General features: G+C 34.3%; 1 protein-coding gene across 1 annotated transcript in view; it reads right to left on the minus strand.

Moving 5' to 3' along the window:
* Positions 1-26,508, minus strand: part of NECTIN3 (nectin cell adhesion molecule 3) — a 148,548-nt gene that overhangs the window by 58,974 nt on the left and 63,066 nt on the right. Inside the window, exons 5-6 of the mRNA XM_006155149.2 lie at positions 21,047-21,198; positions 765-903 (exon numbers count right to left, since the gene is read on the minus strand). Coding sequence (XP_006155211.1) covers positions 765-903; positions 21,047-21,198 — 291 coding nt within the window. The remainder of the gene's footprint in view (positions 1-764; positions 904-21,046; positions 21,199-26,508) is intronic.

Genomic DNA, 26,508 nt, shown 5'->3' on the forward strand with positions numbered 1-26,508 from the left:
AAAAAATACATTCTTTGAAAGACAGCCTTATGTCCAAATATAAAAAAAAAAATACCCAGAATACTGCAGGAGAAATAGAACCTCACAGTTCACAGAACAGTATCTGATTTTACTCCCATCATAAGCTTTAACTAGGTAAGTAGGAAAGGGATTCACATTTCATTGATAAAAGAACAAAGCTGTTGACGAAAATAAGAGAACTAGGACACTGGTCATTTGACTCTACGGCAAGGTATAATCACTGCCTTATTAATCCTATCTCAATGAGTAGGCTGAAAATATTGCATATTCTTTAAATTTAAAAATGCACATTTTATCTTTTACTAAAACTAAAACTTTCTTCTTCTTTAAGGACAAAGTCTTAAAAGTCAATGTATTTAATAATTCTTAGCTGTTCAAAGTTTCTATCTATGCATATATCTGAAATAACTATTAAAACTTCAGAGATTATATTTATCTTTCAACTACGCCTTCATTAAAGGCCTACATAATATTATTATAACAAATCATATCATGTTGCCATGTGGATAGATGCCTGACACACTACGTGGAAAGGGTATCCGATAGTCTCCAGCAGCCCCTTTCACTGTTCAATGACAGACATACTTGGAGATCCTCTGATGAAGCCAGGGTCGTCTAACAAGGTCTAACACTGGACTTATTTTCACTGCTTAGACACTGTACATGTAAGTACCTGTAAAGGTAGCGTAAGGCTGATGTATAACAAATATTCATAGATGCACATGGGCAAAAAAGTTACCTACACTTTGTCGAGATAGGACGGTCTCTTTTTTCGAGGAGTGAGCAGTACAGTCACAAAGACAGCAATGATGAAAAGGGCAAGGACAGCTCCGATTACAGCTCCAGCTACAGCTATGGAAGAGGTCTGTTTAAATGGAACATCTGTAAAGCAACAACAACAACAAAAATTAGGCTTTTCCAAAGAGGTCTTCAAATGGGGTATCTTAATTTCTACTTCTTATCCAGTCAATTTCAAGGACTACTTGACTGAAGTATATAATCCAACAGCCAGCTCAGAGTACTCCAAGTTTGATTTATTAGTTTTTAGTAATATTATGCTAACACCATTTATCCTTACAAGATGTTACCTTAGCACCTTACCCTCGCTTTTTTCAAACTACGAAAAGAATATCTCTAGTCAGACAAGTAAATCTAATCTATTTGGGCAAAAATATCTGAAGGAGAAAAGAGAAAAAGATAAAAATAATTTTTAGTTCTTACTCTAAAGGTAACAACACAAAAAAATTCAGTATTTTCTAATAAAGTTGACCAAGAATACAGACATTTACCTTTTTTAGTAAATTTATTTTTATTGCAAGAAGGTGCAAGTGCTCACTAATCAGAAAGAAAAAGAGGGAGGGAGAGAAAGCACCCACTAATGGATTGATCTTAACTTTCTCCATCCCATAGATTTGGGGCAGACAAGCATATGGGCCCACAGTGTTTTTTCCCCAAGATATAGGGCCAAGACTTGAACCTAGGTCAGCTATGTGGAACCCAACTCCCTCTGTACAGCACTTAACCACTGTACTATGGGGCCAGTCTCATTTACTATTTTTTTCCTATAAAAATAACCATTAACATAAACAAAAAACCTTCAAGGAGAAAACAAAAAATACTCCAGGTCAAATATAGCAAAAAAGTGATACTAAGCACTGTATAATTAAAAAATATTTTTTAATGACTCATTGCATAAAGTTGTATTTAATTCATACACATTTACTATAAAGCACACTTCAAATGGCTTCTCTACTTCAAAATTAAATGGAAATTCTTTCTATTTCCTGGCTACAGGGATATATCATTTCTGCACACCAATTTTTCTTTCCCAAGCTGCATCACAAATTTTTAAGAAAGGATTAAAAGCACACTTGGCAATTAGCATTTCACACAATTCTAAAAACTAAGAGTCATTCTACTTCATGAACTCTCAAATAAAGTGATCTATTAAAATTATTAGCATTTTAGCAATATATTTTCAAATATAAAACATTAAGGGATATGACAAAACCATCAATTTTTACATGTAAGTATTCTGACAATTTTAGCTATATTAAATTCAGTAACTAAGTGTTCTAGGGTGAGTCATAAGTTACTGAGTTCCTTCATATACACAATTTTTATCTAACCAATAAGAAAGTTATTACATTTCATAAGTGAAAATATTCCAGTTCTCAAACTGAATAATCTGCCCAAGGCTATTCAATCAATGAATAGTAAACACAGAGTGAAATAAATTTAGGTTGGGGTAAGGTGGAAGCCTCAATATTTACAACTTAAAGTCTCAACATTTACAACTTACTAAGAGAGAATATTTCTTTTCAATACCTAATATAGACTCACCTTTTGGGTCCCCTATTCGGTAATGAAGAGCTCTTAAGTTTCACTCTGATATATTTGCATATGCTCTTGAAAACTGTTATCATTGTTGTGATCCAGACATGGTCAATTTATAGAAAGCACTGTCAGTTTTGAAATATGCTTTACCTACATACCCGCAATCGCCGTATTTCATATTAAGTACTTCCAACTTTTCTTTTTAAAGTGGGTCAAATGGTGTCTTCATTGTTAAAAATGCTTTACTTTCTTACCAATTACAAAAACGTCTTCAAAAAACTAACAATCCTGGACTTGATAATGGCTTATTTTTTTAGACTAAAAATCTTAAATGAGTGCAACTCACCCATTTCAATAATCTTTCAAACAATTTAAGGTGTTACCTTCATTTGCTGATAGACTTATCTATTGTTGCTCCTTTCTCCAATCCCTAGTATCTACATTTAAACCTGTGCTGGATGTGAAAAAGGTTTAAAACCCAGTATAAATATTACACTGTATTTGTAAATGTAAAAACTCAGATTGGGTATGACTCATAATCTATTCTACATTATCATTTTCCCCACCATATAAATTATACCTTTGAGCACTAGACATAGCTATAAAGTAGATGACTCTATTCAGTCTAATTCAGTCTAATAAGTCAACAGAAACCTACTAAGGTTATATGATTCGACCAAGGTAATACAACTAGTAAGTAGCACAAATAAAAAGATCCAATTATAGCATATCTATGTATTGCACACCAGTTTTTCTTCAGATCTCTTTAATGGAAGTTTTCTTTTACTAAAGAGTAAAGCAGTCCTATCATGTATGGGTAGATTCGAATTATTGTTTTTATTTTGATAATGACAAGTTAATAATATATCCACAGTAATATTTCTAATATTTTCAAAAGCGCAAGTAACTCTGAAAATAATTACTCCAAATTAAGATACTCAACTTACAGGTTATTATAAATTTTTCATCAAACCTCTCATTTCCTTTAAGATAATCTGAAAACTGGTAGTGCTTTGTAATGAAACAAAACTACAGACACTCTTATTATCCAATTCTAGATAAGTACTGTTTGTAATAACCTACAGTAATTCTCAAATCTAGACACTATTGGGTCATTGGAAAAGTCATGACACATTTTTGCATAGAAAAAAAAAAGAAAAATATATCATGACTTTTCCAACAACCCAAGATTTGATCTTTTATTGTTTTTAATTTGCCAAAGGATGTGTGCATTCATCAGAAACAGAGAGAGTGAGTTAGGGAGAGGGAGAATAAACATGCCAACAGGGAGAGGTCACATGGTAACCCCTTCTCCTCTATCCAACCTCTTAAGATTCTGGGCATAAAGGCAGGCTCACATACCTACTTTTCAAACCATCAGGGCCAGGATTCTAACAGCAATGTCAGCCATGAGAGATTCAGAGCCCTTAACCACCATGCCACTTTAGTTATGATCTAGTTTCCAATTCTGGAACATTGTATGTATATCACAGCACTCCCTAATTTAATTTAGACATCTTTATTTTACCTAGCTTCAGCCATTCTACAGTCACAATAATTTTTTTTTGCATATCTTTTCTTAGTATCAGAGCAGTCTCATAAGTACTGAAATGGGCAACTGGAAGAAAAAAATTAGGTATGATTACATTTACCAACTGAATAATCTATTCCACATAGGTAAACTCCTATCATGTTAAATAAATACATGGAGTAGGTCTCATATTTCCTTTTCTGAATCTTCTACTAATTGAGAAAAAAGTAATAAATTTAAGGTTATTAATATCTTAAGGATATTAACAATTGATTAATACCAGTATGAAATACAAAAGAAGGACTGAAGTCTTCTGTATTCAAGTCATAGTATTTCTATGAAAATTGAGAACTGAGCCCCAATCCTCCTTGCCTATAGCCCTGCCTGCACAAACACACATGTACTATATATACTCTATATTCCAACAAAACCACAAGGGGAAAAAATTTCAGGGAACACATATGTAAACATACTATGCCAGTTTACTAAGTGAGTGACACAAAGCAAATTACCATGATATTCTTACAAGTGACATAAAGCAAAAAGAAAAAAGTAATACCATATTTACCATTAAGATTGATGCATGTGTCTCCAAAAGCAATAGCTTGGTATCAAGGCAGATATAGTAACAAACATTCTTGGAAACTTACCTCCAAAAAGAAAAATTAGCATTCAGCAAAACTATGCCATGAATCATAATTAAAGATACCATACATATGTCTTTTAGGAAGTGTTCAAAAGTCAGTTACAAACAGTATCAAAAAAAGTTAGATACAAGAAATAACTTTCATTCCTTTTTGGGAGAAATACCCATATATAAATATTATGGATAATAAACTAAATTAAAACTGTGTCCCTGTTATTTCTGATACAAATTTTTTAAATGTGACAGCTATTTAACATATGTGCGTTTCTAATTTGCCAGACATGACCATACTTTTCAATTGTCAACTTCAGTGAAGTCATCACTTGATTCACAAGTTAATGTTAACAACCTAAAACCTATCTTACCACTTTTCATTTGCTGCCATTCCATTCATTTTTTTTTAACAGCTCCATTAATGTTTATCTTCTCAATATGACATCTAGGTCTTCATATTCATTCAAATACTTCACGCACTACTTTGCAGTAAGTGTTCTATTTGGATTAGGTCTGTTTCCTCAGTCCCCTAACAAATCACCAAGTACCTAGAACATGCCATGTCTCCTGCTAAGTTCCAGAAATGCAAAGATGAAAATTTGTATTATTATTTTACATTTTTGCCATAGGGCCTCTGTGCTTACTGGAGAGACAAAAAGAGGGAAAGTGAAAGTGAGAAATCAACCCTTGAGGGTATGGCCACACAATCCCTTCTCCATTCTCCTCCTGGGATTTTGGGCATGCATGCACATGTGCCTGGCGTGATTTTGAAGCAGCCAGGTCCAGGACTCAAACAGCAGTCAGCCATGTGAGATCCAGCACCTAAACCACCATAATACTTGCTAGTGCCCAGAGCTGAATTTTTTTAAGAGTCTCTTTCCTCACAATAAAGAGCAAAATCCCCAAAGTAGGGTCATAAGGTCCATGTAATAGTTATGACCCAATAATGTACAGAAATAGTATACCTTTTCTTTTTTAAAGAGAGAGAAATTTACTAAAAATAAATGCTTATTAGAATGACATACATGGATTGGAACTGGTGGCTCCATGTGGTCCAGGTGTCAGGCTTTTTAACCTGCTACACAGGATACCCACAGTACTGAATGGGAAAAGTAGAGTCATATTGTTCCGGAACAAAATCAAGTAGGCAGTTAAACCTTCACTTGGCTATTCCTTCTCAGTACAATCAACATTTTGTGATAATATGATTAAAAGAGTTCAGCTGAATAAACTAATAATGTATTCATTCAGATTTAACCAGCAGTCCAAAATGTAAAGGAGGAATTTTGCACTGATGCCACATCAGACAGGAATATCTAACACATATCAAGCGTGGTATCAATGCTAATCTGCATGTTATATTATTAGTAAGCATTTATTCCTGCTAAATGTCATTTTTGGAAAGAATTGGCAGAATGAAGACAACACTAAGAATATAGGTCCAAATAAAAATTAAAAACAAATGAAAAACTGGAATTGGGAATATCTTACTCCTAATAAATGAACTATTTATTGGTTATATTATGAAGTAAAACCTTAGCAATCCAATGAGACATAAGTCAACAAAAAAATTCAAATACATCAGGAAACCAACTGAAATACAGATTTACATTCACTCATTAACAATACACTGTAGGGCCAGATGGTGGCATGGCAGTAAAACATGATGCTCTGTGAACCTGAATTATGTGAGAAAGTTACTGGTTTGCATCCAAAGACCTCTGAGTATGCTGACACACGTGTGCTCATGAGGCTGAGGCTGGAGGTGGATGGAGGTGTTAGGACTCTTGGGGTGCTATATTCCTCTCCCTTTTTCCTACTGCCCATGGAAGTAGTAGTTTAAAAAAACAAACAAAAACCTCACATTAAACCTATACTGGGCTGGAACAGTGCTACTATGAGGATGAAGAAAGTGACTGTGATGAACGATACACCAAGAAATCAAACATCCTGAACATGAAGACAAGATCTAAAAGCAACAGTTGAAATGGAAACTATTAAGATCCCCAACAATGTACTGCTTCCATTTGAATCTGATTTTTTCAGAAGCTGCATGTTATCACACCTAAAAGTCAAGTAGCAATGTATACTGAACATAACATGAGAACAGTTTATCATTAGACTAAAACTATTTAAAAAAAAAAAAAAACCCTCAAGCTTAAAAAACAAATGAAACAGGGACCAGCAGTTAGCATAATTGCTATGTCACTGGACTCCCATGTAGTCAACCGCTTTTTGAGTCCTGAACCCGGCAGCTTAAACTCACACTGCGTGTGGGTGCGTGCCCAAGATCCCAAGAGGAGAATGGATTGCAGCGTGGCCATCCCCCCTGAGGGGTGATTTCTCGCTTTCTGTCTCTGTCTTTCTGGCAAGCGCACGTGCCCTATAGCAAAAAAAAAAAAAAAAAAAAAAAAACACATTCAATCATATATAATCATATTGTTTCCCAAAATACTCTTAGTGAGAAAAAATTAACATTTAAATATATTAATCAGGTAGTTCAAATTTCCATTTCTAAATATTTTATGTGTATGACAAACTGCTAGAGCAGTTCATACACAATCAGAGTATATATTAATTATTTTAAAGGCATATTTTTAATTTTTTTAAAGAATTATTTTATTTAACTTTATTTATTTACTTATTTTAATTTGAACAGAGAGGGACACAGAGAGAGAGAGAAAGTGAGAAAACAAGCTGCCAGGTCTGAGACTCAAACTGCAGTCGGCCATGTGGGTGTCCAGTGCCCCCAACCACTACGCTACCAGCCGGCCCCAAGTATATATTAATTTTTAATTGATAGATACCTTCAAAAAAATTTTAGTGTCTAGAGAAAACAGATTAAATACTAGAATAAAATGTGAAGTTACGGTACAGTAGCTACAAGCTGATAAAGGTAGCAGTTATTAATTCTAAAGAAAATTTTCATTAAACATTCAATTGACCTGGACCTTGAATATAAACTGGCTTCCCAGTATGGAAGAGGAAAGGTAATCTCAGGTAAAGGAAACAGAATGAACATAATTATTCAGACATCAGAGGACATGGTATGATGGAAAAACAGAATTAACAGATCCAGAGACTGAGCATGTTTCCTATTCAAGAGATCTGGGTACTGACCATTAAATGGCTGCTAATAGTAAAAGGAAAGCAGGTATTAAGTGCTTCTGATAGAAGAACATAAGTCCATTTACATAATTATCTTGTCTCCCAAATTAAATCTGAATCTAACCAAGAATCTAGATTTCATTACCAATTTATAAGAAATACAGAAGAATGTATTTGGCACAATCAAAATGAAATAGTACAAGACAAATGAAGTAAATGGCACAATCAAAATGGAAACTACAAGACAAATGAAGTTTATTCAACAAATGAATTTACAAGGAGAAAAAACAGGTGGGAAGGGAAACACATAGCCTCAAAGATACTTCTAGCAATTATAATGCATGATACATGTCTGGATCTTGACTAAAACTGCAAAATGTGGGCCCAGCAGATGGTGTAATGGTTACATTGCTGGACTCGCATGTATTCGACCATGGTTCAAGTCTCAGACTTGGCAGCTTGAAACTCATGCTGGGTGCATGTATGTGCATGCTCAAATCCCTAGAGGAAAATGGCAGAAAAGGGACTGTGGCATGGTCATCCTCTCGGGGGGTGGGGAGGGGGGGTGAGGTGGTGGTGGGGGTATCATTTCTCTGTCTGTCTCCTGGCGAGAGAACACTCCCCATAGCAAAAATCTCTCCAAAAAAAAAAAAACTGCAAAATGTGTGTGATTAGAAATTTCAACACTCACTACATAGTTAATATGACTATTTTCAATTTTAATAAAACAATAGTATGACTACTTTTTTAAATGTACTTATCTTTTAAAGATACACATTGGTTTATTTACAGATGAAGTAATGACAAGAAGAATTTCCAATATGTGGGTAGTGTTTTAATTAAAAAGAGATTACTGGGCAAGCAGGTGGCACAGTGGTTAAGGTGCTGGATTCCCACAAGGCTAACAGTGGTTAGGGTCCTGGACCCAGTGGCTTGAAACTCACGCTAGGTGCATGTGTGTGTGTGCAACCAAAATCCCAAGAGGAGAATAAAGGAGAAGGTATTGTAGTATGACATCCCTGCTAGGGGATGATTTCTTGCTTTCTTGTCTTTCTGGTGAGTGCACTCACCCTATAAAAAAAAAAAAACTCCAAAAATAAAAAAATAAATAAATTTAAAAAAGAAAAAGATTGACTATGATTACAAGCAATTCAAAACAATGACATTTCCAATAAAAGTAGCTTACAGACAGTAAGTAAAAAACACAAAATGGCAACTTAACTATTTTAGAAACGTTATTCCAAACTGAAAACCTATATATAAATTTTGACTTATGTCAAGTCACAACAGAAATACTTAAAATTGATTTAACTGCTATGATCACATGGACAAGATAGATCATTCATAACTGGAAAATGCTATTCATAGCGTTTCTATAAAATAGCAATTTAAAAGCTAATTTAAACCAAATTGGATAAGAGGGAACATGACAAGCTATGTGATCCCTCAAACTTGAGTTGCCTGTATGCTTAATTTGATGTTATGGTTTTGCTGGGGAAGAGAAACAACAAGTTTCTAATTCCCACAAATCATTAATTAAATTTTGATCAGTAATTATAATGAAAGAAACTAGGTTACACAAACACACATACACACAAAGAGACTAAAGAAGGTACAGAGTCAAAAGCACATTATGCAAATATATCTCTAAATAATTTTAATTTTATTTCAAGATTTGTTGCATGGCTATTGGGGTTAACACATAATACGTAATTTGGTAAAAATGAAATTTAAAAAATTTCCATTGGTACAAACTAAAATTAAACTAAAACCAATATACCAAATATTTGAAAAAAGATCTTTATATGGATATTGTATCTCTAATTAACAAATAAAAAGACAATTCAATCTGTTACCTACTCTCCCATTAGAATTAAAATTTGAACTGAGTACTATTTCCTTTTTTATATTTTAAATTCACTTGCACACATTAACAACTTTTCACCTGCTCATATACTGCATTATCAGTATTTAACCAAAAGCAAAATCAAACTCAAATCAGATGTTTTTACTTATCAAATGGCTATACTTCTCTCATTTTTGCTAATGAATCATTATAAATTATACTTTCTACAGCCCTTTACTGCAAAACATTTAGGCATGATTATCCTATAAACTTTCCTATAAGGGGACCAGCAGATGACATAATGGTTACGTTGCTGGACTTTCACATAGCCGACAGTGGTTCAAGTCCTGGACCCAGCCACTTCAAACCATGCCAGAAGTGCACATGTGTGTGTGTGTGTGTGTGTGTGTGTGTGTGTGTGTGCGCGCGTGCCCAAAATCCTGAGAGAACAGAGAAGGAATTGTGGTGTGGCCATGATAATTTCTCGTTTTGTGTCTCTCTGTCGCTCTTCCTCCAGCAAATGCACATGCTATACTAAAAATCTCTAAAAAAACAACACTTCCCAATAAGTAGCAGTACTTATTACTGAAGAACCTTAATGGTTCTTTCTTTAATATCAGACTTAGCAAAAAAGCCTATAAACCTATTAGGCACATAGTAATACTAAATCTTGCAACTATAAACTACTTCTCAAATATTATTTTTAAAGTCAACCCCTAGTCTTTGAAGTTTTAATATATTTTAATAAAAATGGCAGAAAAAAATAAAAGTTCTATTAATCTTCATTATATTAGAGTATTTTAACTAGTATGAAAGAATACCCTAATGTGAATACAAAAATGCAAAAATAGCTCAAAGTACATGAAAGAAATAAGTATAAATATAGCCAAAAATTAGTAACTTTCATTTTTTTCCAAGACAGAATTTTCATATATACCTATCAATCTGCTATGCACATCAGTGATATTCAAAACTTAATTTACAAAATGTTTATTTAATATGACTACTCATATTTACAAACAAGTCTCTACATACAGTAAACATACACAAAGTTCTGATCACAACAGTGCAATGCTTCCAAAAGTCTTAAGCACTAGATTTAGATTCTTAAAATTGGGAAACCTCTTCATTTGTCAAATGATTTAGATTAAGGATACAGAATGTATCAAATACTCACTCGTCTTCCATGTCATCCTTTTCCACCAAAAAAACTCAAATAACAACGAAAACAACTCAAACCACATGGTCACAATATAAAAGGCGATTAACAATCACTAAGTAGGTATTTATGTTTTTGAAATATAGCTCTTAAACTACATTGCAAATTTCTTACAGAATATTCTCAAATTGATATTTATCCCAAATCCTAAATGTGAATGTTCTGCTCAGATTTATACTGCATTTCAAAATTTTAGTTTTTTGAAATTTTTTGCTAGAGGGCATGTGCGCTCACCAGAGTCAGAGAGAGAAAGGGGAAGGCAAGAAAGCACCTTCCATGGGGCATGGTCACACCGCAATCCCTTCTCCATTCCTCCCTCCTTCTGGATGTTTTGAGCACAATTTCAAGCCACTTAGCAGTGAGTGACAAAAACCACACAGTCGGCTATGTGGGATTCAGTTGCCATAACCACCAGACCACAATATGGCCTTCAAACCATTATTTTTAAAGATAAAATCGTGACCAAAAAAGCCGCAAATTGACATCTCCCATGGCAAGAAATTTTCAGTGGCCCTATCATCATCAATATTTAAATTAAAGTTACTTCAATCACACTGTATTTATTAACTTGAAAGTTTCCTTCCAATGGTTTGTACTAAACAGAGAGTCCTCATATTTGTGCCTAATTCACTATATTAAAACCCAGATAGTTTTAACAGATTATCAATGAACTTAACTGTACCCTCACCCTAGTATTATAGTCTTGTATTAAATATTTGAGAAGAGATAATAACTACTGGGTCTTCAGAAGAGTCATGATGCATTTTACATACGAAAAAAAAAAAAAAAGACAAATATAACATAACTTTTCAGATGACCCAATAGGTTTCTAATTCTCACAAAATACTGTTAGTTAAAAATAGATGAGTTTATATTGATTTAGAATAAAGCTTCCATTACTTGTGATAGTCTAAGAACATGTCAGAATTTTGGCCCTCTAAATATTTATTAAATTTGATGAGGATTGGGAGTGGAGTAGTTGAGAGGGTTATAAAAGTACCTACTTTGCCTTTCATTAACAAAATAATTTATTTACGATTTTCCTACTAATTTCCACTTCATTACCCTGGCAAAAAACTTACACAGTATATTTTCAAATGAATTATTGGTAGAAAACATGCTCTTTGGGCTTCAAAATAATTGTCTTATTACAATTTTATAGGACTCTACTGTAGTAGCAACTACATTTCCTCACAAAGATCACATGTGAAGATTTAGATGACATTTCTCTCTCAAAAGATACATGATTCTGGAAATATAATTAATGAATTATTTAAGAAAAAACAAAAACAAAAAGCCCTCATGATATGTTTCCAGTTTTAATCAGAAAAACAAAAACCTTAAAACATATACATACATTTAGGAGAAAAAAGGCATGGGTTGCCAATATCCATCAGTAAGTGTTACCAACTGGTTCTATAATTCAGATTTTCCTAGTTAAGTCTCACCGTTTATTCTAAATTTCAATCTATACATTTACCCGTTTGAATAACATCAACATTGAGTGAAGCAAGATGGCCTAATAAATTCTTTCTATAGATTCTTGGTGGAAACATCTCATTTCTAAAACTAGTACTCCAATATACTGAAACGCCCTCTCTGCACAGTATTTATTGTATACCATCTTTTCATTATTATTTATATACTTCGGATATAAAGCAATAAGGCTTTATTAGTGTACCAAAGTCCATATTCACATGACAATATAAGAACTATCTTTCAGAGATGAAAAAAATTATTTAATAAATATTGTGTTTTAAAGGCATATATTTTATTACTCTTGTATGTATTTTGGACAAAAATATTGACCAGCTAATTATGCTCTTCCACACATCATGTTCACTGAGTTTAACTACCACAGTTTTAGTGCAACAAAATATCGTTGAAAAGCCACTCTACAGTAATTATGGCAAGGCTCATTAAAATGCAGAGGTAAAGATTCCATTGGTATAGAAACTTAGATAATAATGTTTAAAAAGGAAAGATGTTCCATTGGGCTAAATATTTTTTGTATACTAAAAATATATATAAACATTTCTTGAATTCATTTTATAGTCAATTTTGATGCAGTATCATTTAGTGGTGATAAATTTTGAGAGGTATATACTTAACAAACATTATACTTGAGATTATAGTCTTAGGTAAACATTTAATACACAATGCCAAGGTAGTTTCCTTTTTTTTTTTTTTTTTAATTTTTGTAACAAAAAGTCATACATTTAACGTTGACATTTCTTACCTGTGTGCCTCAGACCAATAAAGTACTCTGCATTAAAATTTAAATCTTGAGACAGTAGTACAGCATTGAAAAAAATTGTAAAGCAGCTCAGATACATTGAACCCAGATTTTACATTTTCATTTGTCAGATTAGAATATAAAAAGTAAGCTTGAAAATCAATTTGAAAAAGCTTATTCTTCCTCAAGAAAAAGTATGAACAATCTGAAAATGATCAACTAGTATGAATGAAACATTGTACACAGTTAAGTCACATTTAGTGGTTGCTAAACATACCACTCCCTCCTGGAAATTACGGAACCATCTACATGTGAAACTAAGTCATCTTCATTTTCGTCATAATGTTCATCACTGACGAACTTCATTCCCATTTTTAGATCTTCATAATAATCCATTGGTCTTTCGAACCTATTGAGATTTTCTACATTGTTCCACTGAGTTTTTTCAGGTTCTTCTAAATAGTCTTTACGTATTAGATTGTTCACCGGATTTTTGTTTTCTTTTTTTACACTATCTGGGTAAGAATCAAGCTCATCTTGTTGAAGAACATCTATTTGTGATTCTTTCTGCATATCTGACGGTGGAATGTAGTTCTTGGCAAAGTAATCTCCACGAAACGTCCGTCTTCTCCTATAGCAGAATATTCCAGCCAAAACACTTACAAGGACTATGAAGAGGGCCCCACCCACTACACTAGCAATGATAGTGCCAATTGTGTCATCCTTAATTGTTGCCAAAGTTGACAATGGGAAGGGCAATTTTTTAGGTTCTGTTGCTAGATCCTCGGTGTCAGCAGTTGAGGGATGCCACTGAATTGTAGGCTGAAGAGTGGTAGTAGTAGGAGGATCTAATGGAAACAGTAAAGATAGACAAGACACAGAAAGGCAAAGAATGTCAATGCAGGCTGATTCAGCAGCAAGTCGAAAAGACAGCATGGTTAATGAATATATACTCATAGTAATAATAGTTTTTCATTCTTAATTTGATTAAGATTAGAATGTAATAATACTTATATATCTTTAAAAAAGAAAGCAAAATTGACACTTAAATTACCAATGAAGTAAAAGGAATGAAACCTATGGTATTAACCCTAAATCCTTTTATTCCAAGTTTAAGAATGATACTGTACTCAAGAGAATAGGTATGTATTTTTTGTTTTTTACTGAAGAGCATTACTTAAGTTTCCTATACGCAGCTGGCTTAAGACTTAAATCATATCAAAAAGTTAATTAAACCAAATAATTCAAATGGACATTTTCTTAGCCAGTATCACAAGAAAAGGAATAGAAAAATTCAATTTTCTTAATATCCATCTTTACCTAGTATGTTTTATTTTTGTAAGATATGAACTTATCTTTAAAAGAATGAAAAACTATAGATTCTTGTTAAGTGGTCACAGAATAAGCTGTTGGTTTAATAATTCTCTCAAAAATATTTTCCTTAAATAAAGAGAACTTTAAAGGTTTTTAGAAAGATGATATATAGTAAATACCATTATTTGGTAACTCAAAAACTCTATTAGCCAAGTAGGCTATAATCAAATGAGACTAATAGACAAAGAGGAAGTAAAAATGTTATAAATTATAAAGTCATAAAAATGTCCTCATCACATCTAATATCCCATAGGTAAAATATCTGAATACTTAGAAAATTTTAAAAATGTAACCGTATCTGCAAAATGTAACACCATTGCTTTAGAATAGTCTCGAAAAAGTAGCTAATATTTTAGAGAGAACATTCTAATAATACTTAAATATTAGATGCAAATGAACCTGTATATTGACATTAGATTACAGAGTAAATAGCCATTAATATTAAAAAGCAACTAAACATAAATAGTAAAAATTAAAGGTTGGTTAATTATCAATTAAGCGGTATTTGTAGTTCATGTTACACAAAATTCTGGAGTTCGAAGAAAGGTGACTTTAAAAATCTTGAATTTTTTCACAGATAAAAATAAATGACTCAAATGATAATCTCCTACAATTAATTTTTAAATGAGTGGAACTGATAGAGATTTTTAAAAAATGATTGTTAGAAAAACACTAAATCTACATGGGTAAGTTATTCTAATATAAGCTAAAGAAAAATACTTACTGAAACAGGTTTCATCACGGAATGCCATACATATAGAATGTGGTAAAAATTTAGCAAGTACAATATAAAATTTATTAAGTACAGTAAAAACTAATTTCCTATGAGTTTAATGTAACATGTACTTCTGTCAAGTGCTCTAACGTGAATATTAGTTATAGTATATGGAAGTGAATGAAGAAATTTTAATTTATGAGAACATAGTCACTACCTGAACAAATTCAATCTGAAGAAAACAGATGGTGACTAGTATGAAAGTAGCAAAGCCTCACATAACCCAACATTACAGACTTAGAGTGCTAAACAAATAAGACTAAAAATTACATCAGCTGTAAGACTATTCATATTATTTTCTGAGGGAGGAGTAATAACAGGAAAGTCACGTTTTAAGTATTGAACGTTATCTTTACAATGATTTCTGCCCCCCAAACTTCTTACGATAAACTGACATCAGTATATTTGAACAAAAGTACAAATCATCTAAATTGTTCTATAGCTAACTCACTTTTGTGCACAAAGATTTTTTAACTTTTTTGTAGTTTTTGATATACAAGTTTTCTCAGAATATATAAATCTGAGTGCTCACCAATTATGAAACACAACTGAAACTTTTTACCAAGTATTCAGTTGGGTTGTTGGATAAGTCATGACATATTTTTTGTTTTTCTATGCAAAAGTACGTCATGACTTTTCTGACAACTCAATATTCAAAAAACAGTAAGAAAAGAAACTGACATTCCTTATTCTTAATTCCAAAATTCTCAATATGAACATAGATGTCTACAGTTCATTTCAATTTAATAAAATATACCTTTCAGAAAGAAAAATTTAAAATCTTATGCTACCTAATTTTGTTTTGATTTTTAAACCCACTACCTTCCTCTTTAATCAGTATTAAAAATAGTATTGCCTCACTATCAATATAATTTTTTTAAGTAATTGCTATAGGGTGTGTATGTTTGCCAGAGAGAGACAGAGAGAGAGAGAAAGTGAGAAATCACCCCATGGGGAAACACCCACTCTGCAATCTCTTCTCCATTCTGTCAGGATTTGGGACAGGCATACACATGTGCCCACTGTTTTTTGTTTTTGTTTTTGTTTTTTCCAATCTGCCAGGTCTAGGACTCAAACCAAACAGTTGGCCGTATGGGATCCAGGCAACCATCACACCACCAGCTGGCTAATATAATTCTATTAGAAGTACTACTGTTAACACTGTATTACTTTGTATACAAACAGTGGACATATGAACAATGCATATAAAACATTTATTTCCACTTTCTAATTTAGAATAAGAGTCATAATTTATATAAGAAAATAAAAGAACTATTCTGTAGTCACTAATAGCTCTTTATTTATAACTTAAAATCCTCCCCAATAGCATCTCTTATTTTGCTGGTCACACGTTATCTTTTACATTACTTGCTGAACGTGTGATAAATCAGTATATGATTAATATAGTGACTTTGAATTTTCCTTACCCAAATAAAGAACTTTTCTAAGTTTCATTTTTAAGTGATGAGTTCTATAACAGGAGAACAAATAATCAAGCAAATTCTCTGCAGCAGTAAATATATGTTAACCTAACAATCACTGTGCTTAAAAAAATTAAATTAACTGACTTCTTCTTTTAGTGTAGATTTCTTTTATGTAGATTGTTTAAATAAACAAAATTATTGATTTTAAAGCTTAAGGATTGCTAACTAAACTGAGAATTCTTCAGTTTCATAATCTGGATCCTAAAATCATTAGGGTTTAAAATTCAAGTTTTGCAAAGGAATAAGTGTTTTAGGCACTGGGCCTTATGTGATATATAAAAATTTGTTTTTCTTATTTATTTATTTTTTTTTGAGAGGTTTTTGCCATAGGGCACGTGTGCTCGCCAGAAAGAGACAGAGAGTGAGACATCATCCCCCAGAGGGGATGGCCACACCACAATCCCTTCTCCTCCATTCTCCTCTTGGGATCTTGGGCACGCATGCACAAGCGCCCAGTGTGAGTTTAAGCCACTGAGTCTGGGACTCGAACCACAGTTGACTACATGGGAGTCCAGCAACATAGCCATTACGCCAACTGCTGGTAGTGCTTTTCTATTTTTAAAGAAAAATGACAGCTATGTGTGGGCGGGGATGGGGGGGGCACACACCAAAAGCAAACCAAGAAAACAGAAGAATTTCTAGCAATCAATTAGTACTGGACAAAGAGCTTCTATAACCTGAGAGCATTACTACACTGGAGTACAATTTAATAACTAAAGTTTAATATTGTAATTTTCAATCAATGATCTCTTACATAAAACTATGCTTATCAAGGTGGGAAAATGTGAGATAATACTAAGAACAATTTCCCTTGGGTCAGTAGGTGACGTGAAAGTTAAGGCACTAGATCCTATATGGCCAGCTTCATAGTTCGGGTCCCAGAACCCCTCTCCCCCATGAGAATCAGGTGGGGCACATGTGTGTGCATGCCTGAGAGGAGAGTGGAAGAGAGGGGATTGTGGCATGGTCATTCCCACTGAGGGTTGACTTCTCAATTTCTCTCTCTCTGGTAAGACATGCCCTAGAGAAAAAAAAAAAAAATTCCCTCAAACGGACTTGTAATCTCTCTACTTTGAGTAGAACTAGTTGTCTCTAGTCATAAAACATATTTCTTTTACATGTATTTTTCAAAATCATTTCTAAATTTTAAAATACCAATTTTAATACTGAAGTAAAAAATGTCTTCAAGGAAAATGGATACATACAACAATGGAAAAGATTAGCTATTTGACCATCTACTCTGTGAATTATGGCCTCTGACTCTGATAAAAGATTCCTAGGTTTTACTAAATAGTAATTTTTAAATGGCAGCGTATTAGGATACTTGACATACTAATAGAAGCTCCTTGAAGAGTTGACGAAACTCAGCATAATATACTGTATTACACAGACTGGACAGAAGTCTAATTCTTAATTACCTGGCAAAACGTCATCCACATAATGCTATCTTCTGAAGAATTTAAGAGTTCACTGTGATTTTTTTTAAAATAATATTTACCAAAATTTGATTTCCTTTATTTTAAGTCTTAATAGATTTAAAAAGGTGTAAAATTCACCACCAGTATTTTATCAGTTCCCTTATCAAGAAAAAGAAAGCAATTCAAAGCAAATTCTGTTTTGTTTTGTTTTTAGGTTTTTGCTACAGGGTACACATGCACTGGTTGGGGAGAAACATAGAGAGACACAGAGGGGAAAAAAGTGAGAAATCATCCTCCCGAGGGTGATAGTCATGCCATAGTCCCTTCACCATTCTCCTCTTGGGTATTTGGGCATGCACACAACATGATCCCAGAGTGATTTTCAAGTCACTGTGTTGGGGACTTGAACCACTGTCAACAACATGCAAGTCCAGCACCTTAACCACCAGGCCACCTGCTGGCCCCCCGATTTTGTATTTTTAAATCTTTCCTGATTATTTTCTTATCAAACAAATTTATTTCTGCAACAAAAGTATATTAAACATCTACTATAAGCTAAATATTGTTGAAGATGGGGGAATACAGCAGTAATGCAGACCAAAAAAACTTTCTTCTTAGAATTTATGTTCAACGAAAGAGCGGGCAACAGACGAGAATGTAAAAAATATATGTAGTATGTTATACGGCAGTAAGTACTGAAGAAAAAAACAAAGGCAGAGAAAGAGGACTAGAAGTAGCAAAGAGAAAATACTCAATTTTAATTATAGTAATGAAAGAAAAAAGCTCATTGATAAAGATAGTATTTTAGCAAAGACCTAAAGGAAATGAAGGAGAGCTATGAGGATAACTGGTGGAAGAACATTCCAGGCAGTGGCAACAGCATATGCCAAGGCTCAAGTAAAATTGTGTCTTCTGTATTCACAGACTAGAAGGGAGGCTAGTGTAGCTGGGCCAGTGACCAAGGGATATACTGTAATAAGAAATGAGGTCAGAGAAATAATCTGGGATAAGGGCATGCCCAGAGCCTTCCTTGTAAGTCATCTGTAAAGATTTGGTTTTCATTATGAGAGGTCTACAGAAGCTTTTGAGGAGAAGTGATATGCTCTGACATGCTCTTTACAAGGATCATTCTGGCTGCTAACTGGACAGCAGATAAAAGGGAGATAGATTCAAAGTAGGCAAATTAAATGGTTACAATAATAGAGTAAAGATGGCTTGGAGCAGTGCAGTAGCAATAGGAGAGGTGCAAAATATAATGAGAGAAATGACAGTGATTTGTTTAGAATTAGGTGGGGAATTAGAGAAAAAGAGAAATCAAGGACAACTATCAAGCATACCCTGAAAAAGCGTAGGGTTTAAACGACCAGCAACTGAGAGAAGGAAGACTGGTAGAGAACAGGCTTGGTGTAAAGGGGCAGCTGCAAATGTCTACACGGAGTTAATTATCATTAATAGCAGTCAGGAGTCCTAGGAAGTAGATCGGAATGTCAGTAAATAAAAATCTGGGATATCGTAAGAGTGCCCAAATTGAGCCTTGCGATTTAAATGATTATTATTATAACATATTAAGGCTAAGATTTACAAGTAAAATCTCACACAAAATTGTACAACAGAAACAAAAAGTAAATACTCCGTAAGTAAATACATTTTAAACACACGTTTCTTTGGCTTATCCTCTCCTGGAAGGAAGACTAATAATATACTAATATTTAATCTCATCTAGATTTCTATCAATGCATTGTTATTACAAACAGAGCTAGGCATATACCCACTCTAAGAGTCTTACCAGTCATGCAAAAAAAAAATTATGTGAGTCTCTACAAAGGGACATCAACAAGTTCACGGAAATGAAACTATAGTATGTTTATTTTCATGCAAAAAAAATTTTAGATCCATGTATAGGTTTTTCATAATATGCATTTTTTACAAACTTTTTGAAGATCCTTCCTATCTTATGCCAGGCACTGCACTAACAGTTGAGTATACAGTGGTGAATAAAGCAAACACAATTTGCCTTATTGTAAGGCTAGATAATAAGTAAAGAAATGAGCACACAACTACAAATTGTGGTGAATGGTATCAGAAAATAAAGGAGCTATTCTTGGATTGAATGATCATATAAGAATTGAGACCATAATATTCAAGAAAGCATATAATTTCTTTAAAATCTCTATTTAGTTTTGGATTTAAAATAAAAATCTTAACTATCATATAAGTGTAATACAAACCTTCATTTTTCAAGGTGCTCTTTGTTTTCTCAATTTTCCACTTGTTGAACATGAATATTACTACTACCTTGCAGTCCGTAGGGAGATACTCAAAACATTTTACACAAATTTTTAAAAAATAAGCATTTCATTGGTATTTTATTATTGATAACCACACCAAGGAAAATACATTTTAACTCTCTATATTTCGTCAATGTTCATATTTATACTCAGTCAAATTAACAGTTCACAGTAAGACAAATAGAATATGAAGAATCTAAGTTATTATTGGTGTTAAGGATTGACAGTTAAGATACATCTTTAATTTTATTTCATTCAGACACTTTCAGTAGCACTCCCACTTAACCTCTCACAACCCAATATGGCACAGTCTCCAGATGAGTGGCAAACAACGTTATTTAACAAAGCAAGTTATCACAGTTTACAACCCATTTTACCTATCAGACAACTGTGTGCTAATTGACATTAAAAAAAAAAAAGTCACTGTTTGTTCTTGGTATAAAGACGAATGAATCCAGAAAAGCATACTATCTGTAAAAGGAATTTTTTAATACTATTTTACTAAAAAAAAAAAAATCTATGTTTATAGATATTTAAATTTATATAACTTGACACAGACATTTGACATTTCTCTGAGTAAGGACATGTAACCTTACATGTGTATTTCTAGGGTAGTTTTACATATCCATTTTGAGCTATTTAGAAAACCTCACACTGAGGAATATAAATCTTTACAATTAAAAACTACTGCCAAAGATCATAATATGATTATAATTGTTACTATAAAAATATTTTAAATAACCCATTTTGCAAGTAGACAGTAACTTACCTGAAATGTAGATGATCTTCTGATCACTTCTTTGACCAAGGGAATTGGACACTTTGCAGACATAAACCCCAGAATAATTGAAAGTCAGTGGATGGACAAAATGAAGAGTATTGTCTGAAGCCAATAATCCATCAGGCCACTGTCCATCCAACCTGGATTTTAAAGAGAATGAAATCATTGTAAATATCGTCAGACTATTTTCTGACAACTAAATATAGACATTACACTTTTGAGATATTAGTAAAAGAATGAGTACTTTTCAGACACAGTTCTCTATGAAATAAAATCATATAAAAATAATGGACCCTGGGACCAGCAGTTGGCGTAATGGCTATGTCACTGGACTCTCATGTAGTTGACTGCGGTTTGAGTCCTGGACTCGGTGGCTTAAACTCACACCAGGGGTGTGTACATGTGTGCCCAAGATCCCAAAAGGAGAATGGAAGAGAAGGGATTGCGGCGTGGACTCCACCCCCAACCCCCTCCGGGGGAGCTGATTTCTCACTTTCTGTCTCTCTCTGGTGAGCACACATGCCCTATAGCAAAAATCTATCAAAAAAAAAAAAAAAAAAAGGACCCAGCAATGATGGTGAACAGGTACCACCAACGCCTGGGGAGCTAGAAACCACATGGGAGGTCCTGGTTTATTTTCCAGGCCAACCTGAACATGTTGGCACAACAGTGAATGCCTATAATCCTTGCTAATTGATAGGCTGGCCATGACGATCACAATACAGCAAGATCCTGTCGAAAGTATCTATCTCTATCTCTTTACCTTTTCCTCTCTCTCTCCCCATCTCTCTCTCATAATTAGGAGGATGGAGGAGGACAAGCATGAATTTTCATTTTAAAAAAAGTAAACTAAGGAAAAATAAACTACTAAGACAAAGTTAATTAAGAACACTGATTTTGAGGACTGGCTGGTGGCATGACAGAGGACTCTGGACTCTCATGGAGCCAACCACAGTTCAAGTCCCAGACCTGGCACATGCTTACTCACTTTCCCTCTCCCTATCTCTGTCTCTCTGATCAAATTTTTTAAAAATAATAATAAATAAAATTAAATAAACAGTCCTTAATAAAAATCAAAAGCACTCATTCTGGGCCAGACAGGTTAACGTGGTAGTTAAGGCAGCTGAATCTCACATGGCTGACTATGCAGTTGGGAGTCCTGACCTGGCAGCATGAAAAACACAACAGGTACATGTGCGTGAGTGCCCAGACTCAGAGGAGAATGCAGAAGGGACTGTGGTGAAGTCATTTCCCTTGAGGAATGATCTACTTTCCCTATTTTTCTCCATTTGCCCTAGAGCAAATTAAAATAAAATAAAATAAAATAACACTCATTCTTTCAAAATACAATCCAATGAAGTGTAGCTAGGCCAACATAAAATTAAATGGGAGGGCAGAGTAAAAAAGTGACTTTCAAATACTATATTCGGAAAACTGAAAAATATAAAAATATACTATTTGAAGACATACCCACAGTATAAAAGGAATTAAAATTCTCAGTCAAATAGTCTCCTCATAATATATCTATACTTTTCTTAATGAAAAGTCATCTCATACAAATACATAGTTTTTCAGTAACTTCTATATTTATGGAGTATCAATTAATACTAACACAAACCTATACTGTGCTCCACCAAAAGACAGTTTCTAAAGGAACAAGTAGGTGCTCATTATAAAATAATTTTATTTGTAAAGTGGGCATCTGTGATGATAAAAAATAAAAACCAAGACACCATTTGGCATTAATAGTAGTTCTTTTTTAAAACTGTGTGTAGGAACCAGCAGATGGCCAATTGGTTATATTGTGAGACTGGGAGTCAACCACCGTTTGGGTCCCAGACCAGTGGCTTAAAACTCATGCTATGTGCAAGTTTGTGTGTGCCCAAAATCCCGAGTGGAGAATGGAGGAGAAAGGACTGTGGCATGACCAACCCCCCTGGGGAATGATTTCTTGCTTTCTCTCTGAGTCTCCAGAGAGCACATGTACCCTATAGCTAAAATCTCTACCTGCCAAAAAAACAAAAACAAAAACAAAAAAACAAAAAACCTGTGTGTACACTGGGATCAGCAGATGTGCAATGGTTACTTCACTGGACCATTACATGGCTGTTGCAAGTAGACAGTAACTTACCTGAAATGTAGATGATCTTCTGATCACTTCTTTGACCAAGGGAATTGGACACTTTGCAGACCTAAACCCCAGCAAGACATAAACCCCAGAATAATTGAAAGTCAGTGGATGGACAAAATGAAGAGTATTGTCTGAAGCCAATAATCCATCAGGCCACTGTCCATCCAACCTGGATTTTAAAGAGAATGAAATCATTGTAAATATCGTCAGACTATTTTCTGACAACTAAATATAGACATTACACTTTTGAGATATTAGTAAAAGAATGAGTACTTTTCAGACACAGTTCTCTATGAAATAAAATCATATAAAAATAATGGACCCTGGGACCAGCAGTTGGCGTAATGGCTATGTCACTGGACTCTCATGTAGTTGACTGCGGTTTGAGTCCTGGACTCGGTGGCTTAAACTCACACCAGGGGTGTGTACATGTGTGCCCAAGATCCCAAAAGGAGAATGGAAGAGAAGGGATTGCGGCGTGGACTCCACCCCCAACCCCCTCCGGGGGAGCTGATTTCTCACTTTCTGTCTCTCTCTGGTGAGCACACATGCCCTATAGCAAAAATCTATCAAAAAAAAAAAAAAAAAAAGGACCCAGCAATGATGGTGAACAGGTACCACCAACGCCTGGGGAGCTAGAAACCACATGGGAGGTCCTGGTTTATTTTCCAGGCCAACCTGAACATGTTGGCACAACAGTGAATGCCTATAATCCTTGCTAATTGATAGGCTGGCCATGACGATCACAATACAGCAAGATCCTGTCGAAAGTATCTATCTCTATCTCTTTACCTTTTCCTCTCTCTCTCCCCATCTCTCTCTCATAATTAGGAGGATGGAGGAGGACAAGCATGAATTTTCATTTTAAAAAAAGTAAACTAAGGAAAAATAAACTACTAAGACAAAGTTAATTAAGAACACTGATTTTGAGGACTGGCTGGTGGCATGACAGAGGACTCTGGACTCTCATGGAGCCAACCACAGTTCAAGTCCCAGACCTGGCACATGCTTACTCACTTTCCCTCTCCCTATCTCTGTCTCTCTGATCAAATTTTTTAAAAATAATAATAAATAAAATTAAATAAACAGTCCTTAATAAAAATCAAAAGCACTCATTCTGGGCCAGACAGGTTAACGTGGTAGTTAAGGCAGCTGAATCTCACATGGCTGACTATGCAGTTGGGAGTCCTGACCTGGCAGCATGAAAAACACAACAGGTACATGTGCGTGAGTGCCCAGACTCAGAGGAGAATGCAGAAGGGACTGTGGTGAAGTCATTTCCCTTGAGGAATGATCTACTTTCCCTATTTTTCTCCATTTGCCCTAGAGCAAATTAAAATAAAATAAAATAAAATAACACTCATTCTTTCAAAATACAATCCAATGAAGTGTAGCTAGGCCAACATAAAATTAAATGGGAGGGCAGAGTAAAAAAGTGACTTTCAAATACTATATTCGGAAAACTGAAAAATATAAAAATATACTATTTGAAGACATACCCACAGTATAAAAGGAATTAAAATTCTCAGTCAAATAGTCTCCTCATAATATATCTATACTTTTCTTAATGAAAAGTCATCTCATACAAATACATAGTTTTTCAGTAACTTCTATATTTATGGAGTATCAATTAATACTAACACAAACCTATACTGTGCTCCACCAAAAGACAGTTTCTAAAGGAACAAGTAGGTGCTCATTATAAAATAATTTTATTTGTAAAGTGGGCATCTGTGATGATAAAAAATAAAAACCAAGACACCATTTGGCATTAATAGTAGTTCTTTTTTAAAACTGTGTGTAGGAACCAGCAGATGGCCAATTGGTTATATTGTGAGACTGGGAGTCAACCACCGTTTGGGTCCCAGACCAGTGGCTTAAAACTCATGCTATGTGCAAGTTTGTGTGTGCCCAAAATCCCGAGTGGAGAATGGAGGAGAAAGGACTGTGGCATGACCAACCCCCCTGGGGAATGATTTCTTGCTTTCTCTCTGAGTCTCCAGAGAGCACATGTACCCTATAGCTAAAATCTCTACCTGCCAAAAAAACAAAAACAAAAACAAAAAAACAAAAAACCTGTGTGTACACTGGGATCAGCAGATGTGCAATGGTTACTTCACTGGACCATTACATGGCTGACTAAAGTTTCAGTCCTGGACCTGGCTGCCTGAAACTCACACTGGGCGCATGAGCACATGTGCCAGAAATCCTGAGAGACTGGAGGAGAAGGGATTGTGACATGGCCATCCCCACCTGATGTCTTGCTTTCTGTCTCTCTGGTGAGCACACAAGCCCTATAACAAAAAACAAACAAACAAAAACTTTGAAAAAAAAATCAAACAAACAAAAACCTGTGTATACTAATTTGGCTAAGAGGTCTTATTCTTAGTGTACACATTATTCTAAACCATATTAAGACCCACTATAAGAACTCTAAAGCAGTTTGTTGCAATAGAATTAAGTATACTAAGTTAAAAATCACTTTCCCAGACAGCCATAGTAGTGCAGTGATAATGCAATGCTCCACAATGCTGAGTCTATACAAGAAGGCCCTAAGTTCTCGTTCTCATCCCTGCATCCACCAAGCACACATGCACCCATGATCCTAGTGGCTGAGGCTAAGGATTACATCACACCATAAAGACCCCAGTGGAGTGCCTGTCTCTCCTCTTCACTCTCCAACTCTGTAGCTCATGGAAGAAATAAAAACTTCTTTCTATCTATCTATCTATCTATCTATCTATCTATCTATCTATCTATCTATGCTATTGATGTTATTTTTTGGTACCTATAGGTTTAAAAAGTGATTTTTTTAAAAGTTTATTTATTTCACCCATGAGAGTGGAGAATCTGATAGTGCAACACCCCCAAATCGTGTATGATCCACTTGCCACTTCAGTCAGTCCTGGGTTTTAGGCACATACACACCAAGAGTTCCCAGGGCAGTCTCTGGATGTGAACTCAGAGCCTTCCCACATGAGTCAGCTTCCCAGAATGTCACATCTTACCACTGGGTCACCATTTGGCCTACAAACTTTTTAAAGCGTATATAAGTTATTGTTTTAATATAAGATAATAAAAGGCAAGTAGATACAGGTGGCTCAACTAGTATATTTGAGGATCAATGATTTTTCAAAGCATTCATTCACTTATTCATTCATTCAATTACTAGGACCTTACTATTTAACACAATCTATGCTGCTGGTGTTGCTGAGACGCAGAAGTAAATAGTATTCGGTCTCGGCCTTCAGAGAGGTAAGTATACAGTAGAACATCAATAATTTATTACAAAAGGACTAACAATAAAAAAAGGCAGAAA

The sequence above is a fragment of the Tupaia chinensis genome, unplaced genomic scaffold, assembly GCF_000334495.1.
Source record: "Tupaia chinensis unplaced genomic scaffold, TupChi_1.0 Scaffold000437_1, whole genome shotgun sequence".
NCBI lineage: Eukaryota > Metazoa > Chordata > Mammalia > Scandentia > Tupaiidae > Tupaia > Tupaia belangeri.